General features: G+C 36.0%; 1 protein-coding gene across 6 annotated transcripts in view; it reads left to right on the top strand.

The window, feature by feature from the left end:
* Window positions 1–14,534, top strand: part of ACAD11 (acyl-CoA dehydrogenase family member 11) — a 103,289-nt gene that overhangs the window by 39,011 nt on the left and 49,744 nt on the right. For all 6 annotated transcript variants that reach the window (XR_010343452.1, XM_064378697.1, XM_012451225.3 and 3 more), the window contains exons 10-11: window positions 6,227–6,304; window positions 7,002–7,140. Coding sequence is in view for 5 of the 6 variants with exons in the window: in XM_064378697.1 (XP_064234767.1) it covers window positions 6,227–6,304; window positions 7,002–7,140 (217 nt within the window). In the remaining variant the exon portion in view is untranslated. The remainder of the gene's footprint in view (window positions 1–6,226; window positions 6,305–7,001; window positions 7,141–14,534) is intronic.

Here is a 14,534-nt window from a genome sequence, read left to right as displayed (position 1 = left end):
AATAAGACATACAGGGCTTTTGTTCATGTGAAGCTTAGACTTTAGCAGGAAAGGAAAACACTAAAGAGATGATAAATGTTGTGAAGAAAAGATAAAAGCTTTTATACAAATATGTAAGGGAGGTGGGTCAGGGTGTGTGTATGGGTAGAACACTGGTGTAGAAATGCTAATTGCTTTATTCTAGTTTATCTCTGTCACAAATTAGGTGGCCTTGTGTTAGGTGTTCTTGCTTGGCCTCATTTTTTTCCCCTACAATGCGAGTAGTTTCGACCAAATATATAAGAAATTCTCATTTTAATCATCTGTGATTCTGAGAGGTCTACAGCTAGACTGGCAAAATCAAATAGGGAATTGAAAGAGACCAAAATCCTTTCAACAGAAATGTTCAGAGCTGATATGTGTTTGCAGGACAGTTTGTTCTGTTGCTTGAATTATATAAATAATTATTATATTTTTAGTAAATATCTGTCTTGACATTAACTTTGCTCATAGAATAGGGTACAATTTCTTTAAAAATACTACTTAAACTGAGGAAATTCTTTCTAAAATAGACACCTTTCACGTGTGTTTAGCGACTAAGGTATCATGTTGAGTATTTTCTGTTCTAGTTAGTGTTTGTTCAATTCTGATTTTTAAAACAGTGAACTCTTGAGTATTAAAAAGGGAATGCAACACTTTTAGGTTAAGACAACAGTCTGAATTCAACAATACCCTCCCCTCCCTCAAATAAAATCCAATTTAATAAATAATAAGGAAGTTTTTTACAAAATGGAATAAATTGGTATAAGCTTGAAAACAGAACGACAGATCAGAGGAATTAAGGTTTTGAAAAGAGAATGGAAATTAGGTTTGGAAAGCAGAATGGATTAGCCCCTAGAATAATGTAACAACAGAAGCCATGTCTCAAAAGAATTTTGAAATAAGAGAAGGCTGTAGCACAAGTGGTAACCATTTTCCCACAGTGGAGTCCCCTGTGATTGGCTGATATAGAAAGCAAAAATGAGAAGAGGAAGAGAAATCAAGATGTTTGATTTAAGAATTACCTAAACATGGACAACTGCTTGGGTTGGTCTCTTACAACCCTGTTATAGCAATGGTATTTGCCCCCAGACAGAAAGGTGCAACAGCACTCCAAAAAATACAGATGGGCCAGTGTGCTGGCTCAGGCCTGTGATCCCAGCACTGTAGGAGGCCGAGCCCAGAAGTTTGAGACCAGACCAGCCTGGGCAACATGTTGTAAACCCCATCTCTACTAAAAATAAAAAAATTAGCCCAGCGTGGTGCACACTTGTAGTCCCAGCCTCTTAGGAAACTGAGGTGGGAGGATCACTTCAACCTGGGAGGCAGAGGTTGCAGTGAGGCGAGATTGCACCATTGCACTCCAGCCTGGGCAACAGAGTGAGACCCTGTCTCAGTAGCAACAACAAAAAGCAAATGATCTGTTTCAAAGAAGCCATGGCTTCAACATGAGATTTAGTACCCTAGAGGAGGGTCCTCCATGTTTTGGCTTTTTTTTTTTTCTTCAAGAGACAGGGTCTTGCTCTGTCTCCAAGCTGGAGTACATGCTATGATCCTACCTCACTGCAGCCTCAACTCCAGGGCTCAAGCGAATCTCCCAACTCAGCCTCCTGTGTAGCTGGGATTACAGAAATACACCACCAAACTGGGCTAATTTTTAAATTTTTTTGTTGAGACCTGGTCTCACTCTGTTGTCCAAAGCTACTGGCTTCAAGCAATCCTCCCTCCTTAGCCTCCCAAAGCACTGGGATTACAGGTGTGAGTCACTGCACCTGCCAACTTTTCCTTTATTCGGGGGTTGGGGAGGGTGGTGGGAATGGGATTAGGCAGAGTATCTTGCCTGGTTACTGCCTGATTCCTACCTACTTTCTCTAAAATGAAGCCTATCTGTTAGCATGTGAGTACTTGCAACCAGCCCATCATTCAGAGGAGAGGCCAGAATTGGCAGAAGAAACCAGGCAGGCTTGTTCTTTCATTGGTAAATGTAAATAGGCATATAAGAGAAACTGCAGCACAGAAGAGGTGTCATAGGTTGGGTTGTGATACTCTGCTGAACTTTGTATCACGCAGCTATTGAAATATATACAAGATACTTGCAATAAAAGAAAGTGCTTTAAGATAAATAAAAAAGCAGTCTATAGCTTTAAAGGGAAGATTGTCAATGTTTTGTGTGACAAGAAAAGCTACAATCATTTGTCTTTGAAGATTCTTCAACTCTGAGACTTACCCATATCTGATAATGTGAGCTGTATCTTCTTTTAAAAAATCGTACTGTACCAACATCTGTAAAAATGTTTTATCCTGTAGAATGATTGTGAACAATATAAATCTTATTAGAGGGTGTTATTTGGAGATGATATTTGGAGAAAAATAAATAGCTTTTTCAAAATGAAAGAGGGAAAAATCTATATAATATTCTATCCAACATTACTATAACTTAACAAAAACCAAAACAGTCATGTTGAGAAAACACATTGTATCATATAATACACCAACACTTAAACAGCTCTTGTCTTTAACTGCTGAGAATCTTGATGAATTTTTCTTTATATTTTTAGATATTTTCAATTTTCTATAATGAGAAAATATAAGCTTCATTTAAACTATTCTAATGACCTTTTGAAACTCCTTGAATATTGTAAAGTGAGAACATAATCCATATGTATGAAAATATTAAAATCTAATTCTTCCACTTGGAAAATATTAAAAGCCAGGTCAAGCCAATTTAAAATGGATAAGGAGTCCTAAAAATAGCATGTAAAACAGGAACTAGCAACGTAACACAGTGAGAATACACTTTTAACACAATGGTAACATTAATCATACTTTCCTACTGAGTCTAATAGTGTACTGAGGAGAAACTGTTGCTTCTTTCTAGTAGACTTCAGTTTAAAATAAAAAGCATATTTTGCAGAATTATTTGTAGGCTCAGATTTAAGATGCTGAACCAACCAACATACTCAAATTAGTATCTCTGTCAATGAATGAGGACGTGGTATGCTACCCATGATATTTTGGGAAGATTGAACAAGCACCAAGCATGGTTTCTGCTTTGGCTATTAACTGATAAATTACTTTTTTTTACTTTAAGAACTAAAGAAGTGTTCTTTGTAGTGAAGTATTTTATTTAATTTTGAGTCCTATCATGCTACAAATAAACTTTGCAAATCTCTAAATGGATAAACTTTGGAACTCCAAGTATTAAGTCACACAAATTTTAAAATAATTATACAAACACTGGCATAATTTAATTTCTTCAAACTGTGGTCAGAGATGAGAAAATGAGAAATGTGTTGCATAATTTATTTCTTATCAAACACAGCAACATGGAATATTTCCATGACAATATAAAGAATGGAAATAATAAACAACCCCAAACAGGAAATCTTCCAATTTAACTGACTTCCTGACAGAAATGACAAGGGCTATTTATCCTGGTGTCTTTGAAAGAGCAGACCTTTGTCTTCTTGAAGTTTTCATTAAATATGGCAATACTCCAGACTAGCCATGCTTCAATGAAAGGAACATTTGAGTACATTGTTATATAAGTGTAAATTGATAGAATGAGTGGGAAAATAATTTGAAAATTTGGATTAAGAGTTTTGACAATGTTTATAAGTAATATTACTGCCCTAAGTGTAGAAACATACAGAGATACTATAATAGCAAAATACTAGAGAATGCTGTTATACTCCAATATTCTTGTTCTATATTGACAATTTTAGTCATACAAATTAGAGATTGTTATTGTTTTATCTGGCTTTTTTTTTTTTTTTTTTTGAGACAGGGTCTCATTCTGTCATCCAGCCTGGAATATAGTGGCGCAATCTCGGCTCATTGCAATCTCTGCTTCCTGGGTTCAAGTGATTCTCCCGCCTCAGTCTCCTGAGTAGTTGGGACTATAGCCATGTGCCACCACACTCAGCTGATTTTTGTATTTTTTGATAGAGACGGGGTTTCATTATGTTGGTCAGGCTGGTCTCGAATTTCTGACCTCAAGTAATCTGCCCACCTTGGCCACCCAAAATGCTGGGATTATAGTTATAAATTTTAAGTTTACCTACCTATCATTTTATGTATTTACTATTCCTTCTTGCAACTCAGATGTTTCTTCTAGGTCAAGTTCCTTTATTGTGAGTGTGCTAGTAAACCTTTCTTTTGTTCATCTTTCATTTTTTGTTTGTCTGTCTGTTTTCCTTTTTTCTTGCTGGGGAGAGGTGGCAATTACTTTATTTACTTATTGGTAATATCTTTATTTTGCCCTAGTTCTTGAAAGATAGTTTAATTGCATATATAATTTTACAACTACAGTTATTTTCTCTCAGCAATTGAAGCTATTATCCCAGTGATTTCTGGGTTAATCTGTTGCTTTGAGAAGTCAGCTCTCAATCTTAACTGTTGTTTAGTTATCAGTAATCTTTCTTTGTTCCCCCTCCTCTTTCTCTTTTTCAGATTATGAGACTGATACGCTGCCTACTGCGCTAAGGAGGCGACTTCCTCTTTCTCTTTTTAAGAGCTTTTCTTTCTCTTTGATGTTCTGTAGTTTTACTGTGCTCTGGCTTTACTGGGTTTCTAAATTTGAGGATTGCTGTCTTCTCAGTTCTGAAAACTTTTAAGGGCAATTTTTCCAAATATTGCACCTCTCTTTATTCTTTGTGTCTGGGACTCCAATTAGACTTTTCTTAGAACTTCTCTTTGAATTCATTATATTCCTTAACCACTCATATTTGCCTTCTCTTGAGTTTCTGTGCATCATTCTGAGTCATTTCTTCAGACTGTTCTTCCAGTTTATGATTTGTTTCTTCAGCTGTTATCTAATCTACTTTTCAACATCCACAGAACAACTGTTTTCAAATTATGGGGTGTGTGAGAATTGTTTATATAGCTAGTAAAGAATACAGAAGCTCAGGTTCATTGAAGTGGGACACAGCTTAGGCCTCCATATTTTTACCAAGTTCCCCAGGAGATTCTGAGAGCCACCAGAATTTGGGAATCACTGCCATAGAGTTTTTAAGTTTCATTCCTATGGTTTTCTTTTCCTTAGGTTTTATTCAATTCTTTTTCAAATTTATCTGGTCACTTTCAATCGTCCTTTATTGTACTTTTAATTTCTTCCTTTATTCTTGAAATCTATTACACACAAATAGTTTATGTCCTGTGACAGATTATTATTCTATTTATAGTCTTTGGGAGGTGTGATTCTGTCTTGCTGAATGATTGTTTTTGCTAACTCTTACTAATGGTGGCTTGTTTCCTTAAGTGATAAGTAATTTTTTATTTTGAACTTATGTTCTGGAATTTTATCTGTGAAAGTTATTTAAGGCTTTGTTTAAAGCTCTTTCCTCCAGATAGGATTTGTTTTTGCTTCTGACAGGTGTTAGGAGGCACTGTCACCAGAAACACTGTAAACTAAAATTTTGGCTTGAAGTTTTAGAGCCCCATAGGTCTGTGAATTCAGTCACAAACTTGGGTGAAGACAGACTTCGATTAGAAATGTTTATTTTGCCTATGACTAACTAAGACCTATATAAAGGCCTGTATTCCCATGGTCTACCTCTGAGGGGTGGGTTTTTGTTTGTTTGTTTTTGCTTTTTAAATTTTTTCCACTTAGGTTTCACCCATCAAGCAGCTTAGCTTTGGTGGAGGGAAGAGCTGATCTTTGATCCTCCCTCTTGCCATGTTTGGGGCATTTGACTATGTCTGACTCCTGCCTATGTGGCCCTTTAAAACCTAGGACCTACTTAGGCTAACATAGATCAGCCTATTTACCCTGGACAAACTTGGCTCCAGTGTGCACTCACATTTGAAGAGTCAGGCTTTTTTGTTTCTGGCCTCCAAGGAATTTTTTTATTTTCCTTCCAGCACAGCTATGTATTAATACATATTTTTTTAACTATTTTTAATATTTTATCCAACATTTTTACTTGAGGGATTTCTATAACCATCTAGCTTGACATGTTGCTAGAAATGAAACACTCAAATCTTGGTATAAGATTTTAGTAGCCTACCATCTAATATTGAGGCACCATGATTTTGTGATCAGCAAACCTTTAGAATGTTTTGTGCTTCTGTGTCTGGTTTAATAATAGCTAAACATTTTTAAAAAGCATCTTCACCTAAAAATGTTTATTTTAGATATTAGCAGGTTATGACACTGTTTACTTTGTATTAACCTCTAATGAAATTTTTTTTCTTTTATAACTTTAAGGAGGTAATTGAGTTCTATGTTCAAAATGAAAATTCAGTGGACAAGTGGGAAAAACCTTTAGTGATTGATAAACTCAAGGTAAGAAAGCCTTTAATGCTAGGAAATTCATAAGCAAGTGTTTTTTGAGACCCTAGACCTAGTTTTGTTGTTGCTATTGTTATATATGTAGAGGAAAATTATATCAATAATAACCTTTTAAAAAAGGATGTTAATAAATAGAATCTATGATATACAAATTAGGCTAGGTAGTGTTCTATATATGGTAGTAATGAAGACAACCTCTTAAAACTGTTCAAAGGAAAAAATAATGATCAAAACTATTCATTATTAGCCATCACTGAACTGAGACTAAAGTCAAGGTAGGGCATTTGTCCCACATAGAATTAATCCAGATTTCATGTTTTTCAAATCTTCACGTCAATTCTTATAAGAAATTAAAATGCACAAAGTAGTATATTTGACATAATTATACTCAAATGTCAGAGATTTTGTAATAGTTCTGATTCAATAAGAAGTTCTCAAGTAGCAAATTTAATTTTTCAGCCAAATCCCAGGAAGCTTGGAGGAAAAGACATTTTATTAATAGTTAAATTGTTGATTTATAATGAATTAATAAGAAGAACTTGGTTTTGCTCATTGAAGAATACTGTAAAATAAATAACTCCATAAGTGTTTTTAAATTTCAAAGAGTATAAATACCAGTATTTAAAAAGAAATAAACTACTGTGAGTCATGGTAAATTGTGGTCACTGTGATATGTTCATCACCTTGACAGGAAATGGCCAAAGCAGAGGGTCTCTGGAACTTGTTTTTGCCAGCTCTCAGCGGTCTCAGCCAGTTGGACTATGCCTTGATTGCTGAAGAAACAGGAAAATGCTTTTTTGCTGCAAATGTCTTTAACTGCCAAGCACCAGGTTGTTACGTTAATTGAAAGCAGGATTTTTTCTAATATTTTGATCAGTGTTTAAAATTTATATATATGATAATAACATGTTTTTATACAAAGATATTACTTATGAATTTGGTTATAATTTTACTTTTCAGTTAGTTTGATTTAAATAGAAAAATGGATTTGAAATTTTCATTGGACTATTCTTTTGTTAAATATTATTACAGTTAAGGTATTGGTGAAAAAAATTAGCCACCAAAGGGATTGGTCATATAAGGATCCCAGTTTTCTGATGGGAATTGGATATTTCCATTACTAGTTGGAATGGATAGATAGTTCCAAATCTTTTGGTTAGCCTCACTATTCATTCACCAAATGAATAAACCATTCACTTATCAATTATTTACTGATTGCCTACTATGTGCCAAGCAATGATATATTAGTGAATAAAATAAACAAAGATGCCTTCCTTCAAGGATCTAATTGACATAGCAGGAGACAAAAATGAATAATTATAATATGTAAACTATGTAATAAGTTTGAAGATACAAAGTGCTTTAGGAAAAAACCAGCAGGATAGGGGAGCTCTGAAATTTGAAGTACAGGTACTAGGGGTTACATTTTTCAATAGAAAATGACATTTGATAATAACTTATAGAAGATGATTGATTGAGTTAGCCAAGCTGTTTTATGGGGAAAGAGTTTTTATAGCAGAGGGAACAGAAAAGGCCAGAGTGTGATTAATGTATTCCAGTAATAACCAGGGAGACCAGTGTGATCAGGAGAATAATAGTAGGACAAGAGATCAGAGAGGCAAGAGCCTCATATTTTGAGCTTTATGAGGCAAATAATAAGGGCTTATGCCTTCCTTCAAAGGATGAGCCGATGGGAATGTTGAACAGAGTAGTGATATGTTGTAACTTCAGTTTTGAAAGGATCACCTTGACTGCTATGTTGAGATTTGACCAAAGGAGGGAAGGAGGGAAGCAGAGAGTCTGTGGTAATAATCCTGGTGAGAGATAATGGTGGTTTAGACTGAGGTAGTAGTAGTGCAGTAGGTGATAAGTAGCAGAATTCTAAATATATTTTAAAGGCAGAGCCATGAGGATATCCTGATTGGATATGGGGTATTAATGGAAGAGTCAAGGATGCCTCCAAGGATTTTGTTGTGAAAATCAAATTGAAAAGATGAAGGAAGGAGGCCAATTTTTTAAAAAGTAAAATGAAAGGAGTAAACCTGAAATATAATCTATAGCAGGTGTTTTCAAACCTGGATTTGCAGAGAACCACCTACGGAACTTTTGAAAAATCTGTGTTCCCAGCCTCCATCCCTAGAGATTCTGATTCAGTATATCTAGGGTAGACCCTAGGAATTTTTTTTTTTTTTTTCAAATTACTCTGATTATCCCAATGCTACTAGTCAAGGACTAGCACTTGATTTGTGGTAGGATGATCTTCTATGGTACAATATGCTATGGCAGGGCCATCCCTGCACAACATAGGCCTCAGTATTGCCTTTTGTGCTTATGTATGGCCCTGGTGCTAAAGCTCTACCAAAAACAAGTTAATGCAGGCTGCCAGAAAGAGGTATATAAGACTATACTGGACTTCTGAGACAAAATGCAGTCTGGATTTTCCACACTGGACTTTGACTGTCTCATTTCTTTGGCATCATTAAAATAGTTTGTAGACTTCTGATAATGGTCGAACTTGCCCCTGAAATGATTTTCCCTTTTCCAAACACAGATTTGTCAAATTACTGCTGTACTACATTGTAATCCAATAATAAGCTACTGTAAAAGTAAAGTCTATCAACAGAGTTCCTAAAGATTTCATCTCAACTGTGTAAGGCTGTTACGTCATTCTACTTAGCTAGCATGATTTTGTGGAAAGGGAACAGAACTGGCAGTCTTTTTGTTTAAAACATTTTTGATTGCTACTCATATTAAGAAATATATTTTATATTTTATATTGTGACCCAATTTGTAGAATATATAGTTGTATGTGTATGTTCAGAATGAATACAAGGATAGATGGATAGATGGATATTACTGAAACAAAAGTTTCACAAAACAAGAGTTTCCCTTACTACATGCAAATGCATTTGGATATTTTCCACTCAGTCTAATCTAATGCATTCTATTTTGTTCTATTTCATTTTTTAGAGAATGCTAACTGTATTCCATTAAGTTGATTTCATGATGCACTAATCAATCAAAATATGAAAAATAATGCTACCAAAGACTTTTGCAGATGCAGCTCTGCTACTATTTTATCACTTGACCTGTGAACTCATTTTTCACTAGATGGTCATGGATTTTTCTCTAGTATTAAATTTTCATGAGTTCATCAGTTGTACTGCCTAAATTAGATAACTTAATTGCTGAAATTTTAAAATTGGGCAGAGATTTGCTTTGGCTAAGAAATGATGAGCAACTCTCCTAAGCAAACAAGTTGTGTAAAACTGTAAGAGGAAAACAGGCGTTTCCTCTGTGTGGTGGAGATACCGTGAAGGCCTTGAGCATTGTGTGTTGGAGCATTTCCAAAGCTGATAAAGAAGGCAGAATAATTAATGTTGAGTAAATACTTCGAGAAGTTTCTTAAGTATAAAAGATGAATTTTCACTCAACTCACCCACATCATTTCCCAAATAGTTATAAAACGTATGGAAAACATATGTAGTCTTCCAGTTTGCCCTTTATTCCCCCTTCAGTAAGTCATACAATATTGTATATTGGAATGTTGAAAATAGCTATTTTAATTCTAAAGCTATTACTGGAAAATTTGGGGGCCTTTGGGATGATTTTTTTATTTTACTTTAAGTTCTGGGGTACATGTGCAGAACATGCAGGTTTGTTACATAGGTATACACGTGCCATGGTGGTTTGCTGCACCCATCTACCCATCATCTACATTAGGTATTTCTCCTAATGCTATCCCTTCCCTAGCCCCCAACCCCCAAAAGGCACAGTGTGTGATGTTCCCCTCCCTGTGTCTTTGTGTTCTTACTGGTCAACTCCCAATTATGATTGAAAACCTGCTGTGTTTAGTTTTCTGTTCTTGTGTTAGTCTGCTGAAAATGATGGTTTCCAGCTTAATCCATGTCCCTGCAAAGGACATGAACTCAGTCGTTTTATGGCTGCATAGTATTCCATGATGTATAATGTGCCACATTTTCTTTATTCAGTCTATCATTGATGGGCATTTGGGTTGGTTCCAAGTCTTTGATATTGTGAACAGTGCTGTGATAAACATACATGTGCATGTATCTTTATAGTAAAATGATTTATAATCCTTTGGGTATATATCCAGTAATGGGATTGCTGAGTCAAATGGTATTTCTAGATCTAGATCCTTGAGGAATCACCACACTGTCTTCCACAATGGTTGAACTAATTTACACTCCCACCCATAGTGTAAAAGCATTCCTATTTCTCCACATCCTCTCCAGCATCTGTTGTTTCCTGACTTTTTAATGATCACCATTCTAACTGGTGTGAGATGGTATCTCATTGTGGTTTTGATTTGCATTTGTCTAATGACCAGTGATGATAAGCTTTTTTTCATGTTAGTTGGCCGCATAAATGTCTTCTTTTGAGAAATGTCTGTTCATATCCTTCGCCCACTTTTTGATGGGGTTTTTTTTCTTGTAAATTTGTTGAAGTTCCTTGTAGATTCTGGATATTAGCCATTTGTCAGATGGATAGATTGCAAACATTTTCCCCCATTTTGTAGTTGGCTGTTCACTCTGATCATAGGTTTCTTTTGCTATGCAGAAGCTGTTTAGTTTAATTAGATCCCATTTGTCAATATTGGCTTTTGTTGCCATTGCTTTTGGTGTTTTAGTCATGAAGTCTTTGCCCATGCCAATGTCCTGAATGGTATTACCTAGGGATTTTTTCTAAGGTTTTTACGGTTTTAGGTCTTATGTTTAAGTGTTTAATCCATCTTGAGTTAATTTTTATATAAGGTATAAGGAAGGGGTCCAGTTTCAGTTTTCTCCATATAGCTGGCCAGTTTTCCAAACAGCATTTATTAAATAGGTGATCCTTTCCCCATTGCTTGTTTTAGTCAGGCTTGTCAAAGATCAGATGGTTGTAGATGTGTGACATTATTTCTGAGATCTCTATTCTGTTCCATTAGACCATATATCTGTTTTGGTACCAGTACCATGCTGTTTTGGTTACTGTAACCTTGTAGTATAGTTTGAAGTCAAGTAGGGTAATGCCTCCAGCGTTGTTTTTTCTTTGGATTGTCTTGGCTATATGGGCTCTTTTTTGGTGAAAAAAATTTCAAAAAAGGATGAAATTCATCCTTAATATGAAATTTAAAGTAGTGTTTTCTAATTCTGTGTAGACAGTTAATGGTAGCTTGATGGAGATAGCATTGAATCTATAAATTAGTTTGGGCAATATGGCCATTTTCACAATATTGATTCTTCCTATCCATGAGCATGGAATATTTTTCCATTTGTTTGTGTCCTCTCTTATTTCCTTGAGCAGTGGTTTGTAGGTCTCCTTGAAGAGGTCCTTCACATCCTTTGTAAGGTGTATTTCTAGGTATTTTATTCTCTTTGTAGCAATTGTGAATTGGAGTTCACTCATGATTTGGCTCTCTGTTTGTCTGTTATTGATGTATAGGAATGCTTATTATTTTTGCACATTAATTTTATATCCTGAGACTTTGCTGAAGTTGCTTATCAGCTTAAGGAGATTTTAGGCTGAGATTGTGGGGTTTTCTAAATATACAAACATGTTATCTGCAAACAGAGACAATTTGACTTCCTCTCTTCCTATTTGAATACACTTTATTTCTTTCTCTTGCCTGATTGCCCTGGCCAGAACTTCCAATACCGTGTTAAACAGGAGTGGTGATAGAGAGCATCCTTGTCTTGTGCCAGTTTTCACAGGGAATGCTTCCAGCTTTTGCCCATTCAGTCTGATAGTGGCTGTGGGTTTGTCATAAATAGCTCTTATTTTTTTGAGATATGTTCCATCAATACCTAGTTTATTGAGCGTTTTTAGCATGAAGGGGTGTTGAATTTTATCAAAGGTCTTTTCTGCATCTATTGAGATAATCTTGTGGTTTTGTCATTGGTTCTGTTTATGTGATGAATTACGTTTATTGATTTGCATATGTTGAACTAGCCTTGCATCCCAGGGATGAAGACAACTTGATCATGGTGGATAAGCTTTTTGATGTGCTGCTGAATTCAGTTTGCCAGTATTTTATTAAGGATTTTTGCATCAATGTTCATCAGGGATATTGGCCTGAATTTTTGTGTGTGTCTGCCAGGTTTTGGTATCAGGATGACACTGACCTCATAAAATGAGTTAGGAAGGAGTCCCTCTTTTTCTGTTGTTTGGAGTAGTTTCAGAAGGAATGTTACCAGCTCCTCTTTGTACCTCTGGTAGAATTCGGCTGTGAATCTATCTGGTCCTGAGCTTTTTTTGGTTGGTAGGCTATTAATGACTGCCTCAATTTCAGAACCTGTTATTGATATATTCAGAGATTTATCTTCTAACTGGTTTAGTCTTGGGAGGGTGTATGTGACCAGGAATTTATCCATTTCTTCTAGATTTTCTAATTTATTTGCGTAGAGGCATTTATAGTATTCTCTGATGGTAGTTTGTATTTCTGTGGGATCAGTGGTAATAACCCCTTTATCATTTTTTATTGAGTCTATTTGATTCTTTTCTCTTTTCTTCTTTATTAGTCTGGCTAGTGGTCTATCTATTTTGTTAATTTTTTTTTTTTAATTTTGTTAATCTTTTAAAGAAAAACAGCTCCTGAATTCATTAATTTTTTTGAAGGGTTTTTTGTGTTTCTATCTCCTTCAATTCTATTCTGATCTTAGTTATTTCTTGTCTTCTGCTAGCTTTTGAATTTATTTGATCTTGCTTCTCTAGTTCTCTTAATTGTGATGTTAGGGTGCCAATTTTAGATCTTTCCTGCTTTCTCCTGTGGGCATTTAGTGCTATAAATTTCCCACTGCTTCAGCTGTGTCCCAGAGATTCTGGTATGTTATATCTTAGTTCTCATTGCTTTCAAAGGACTTACTTATTTCTGCCTTAATTTCATTATTTACCCAGTAGTCAATTCAGGAGCAGGTTGTTCTGTTTCCATGTAGTTGTGCGGTTTTGAGTGAGCTTCTCTTTTTGTTTTTTTTTTTTTGGAGACGGAGTTTCGCTCTTGTTACCCAGGCTGGAGTGCAATGGCGCGATCTCGGCTCACCGCAACCTCTGCCTCCCAGGTTCAGGCAATTCTCCTGCCTCAGCCTCCGGAGTAGCTGGGATTACAGGCACGCGCCACCATGCCCAGCTAATTTTTTGTATTTTTAGTAGAGACGGGGTTTCACCATGTTGACCAGGATGGTCTCGATCTCTTGACCTCGTGATCCGCCCGCCTCGGCCTCCCAAAGTGCTGGGATTACAGGCGTGAGCCACCGCGCCCGGCCTTGAGTGAGCTTCTTAATCCTGAGTTCTAACTTGATTGCACTGTGGTCTGAGAGACTGTTATGATTTCCGTTCTTTTGCATTTGCTGAGGAGTGTTTTACTTCCAATTATATGGTCAATTTTAGAATAAGTGTGCTGAGAAGAATGTATATTCTGTTGATTTGGGGTGGAGAGTTCTGTAGGTGTCTATTAGGTCCACTTGGTACAGAGCTGAGTTCAAGTCCTGAATTTGCTGTCTTGCTGATCTGTCTAATACTGACAGTGGTGTGTTAGTCACCCACTATAATTGCGTGGGAGTCTAAATCTCTTGTAGGTCTCTAAGAACTTGCTTTATGAATCTGAGTGCTCCCGTATTGGATGCATATGTAGTTAGGATAGTTAGCTCTTCTTGTTGCATTGATCCCTTTACCATTATGTCATGCTCTTCTTTGTCTTTTTTTATCTTTGTTGGTTTAAAGTATGTTTTGTCAGAGACTAGGATTGCAACCCCTGCTTTTTTTTTTTTTTTTCGCTTTCCATTTGCTTGGTAAATGTTCTTTCATCCCTTTGTTTTGAGCCTATGTGTGTCTTTGCCCATGAGATGAGTCTCTTGAATTCAGCACACTCATGGGTCTTTACTCTTTATCCAATTTTACCAGTCTGTGTCTTTTTATTGGGGCATTTAGCCTGTTTACATTTAAGGTTAATATTGTTATGTGTGAATTTGATCCTATCATTAGGAAGCCAGCTGGTTATTTCGCCCATTAGTTGATGCAGCTTCTTCATAGTGTCAATGGTCTTTACAATTTGGTATGTTTTTGCAGTGGCTGGTACTGGTTTTTCATTTCCATATTTAGTGCTTCCTTCAGGAGCTCTTGTAAGGCAGGTCTGGTGGTGACAAAATCTCTCAGCATTTGCTTGTATGTAAAGGATTTTATTTCTCCTTCGCTTATTAAACTTAGTTTGGCTGGTTATGAAATTCTG

Source organism: Aotus nancymaae, unplaced genomic scaffold, assembly GCF_030222135.1.
Source record: "Aotus nancymaae isolate 86718 unplaced genomic scaffold, 86718_ANA_hifiasm-v0.15.2.pri h1tg000019l, whole genome shotgun sequence".
Lineage (NCBI taxonomy): Eukaryota > Metazoa > Chordata > Mammalia > Primates > Aotidae > Aotus > Aotus nancymaae.
The sequence above is the reverse complement of the archived record's forward strand: the minus strand, read 5'-3'. Positions and strand labels throughout refer to the sequence as shown.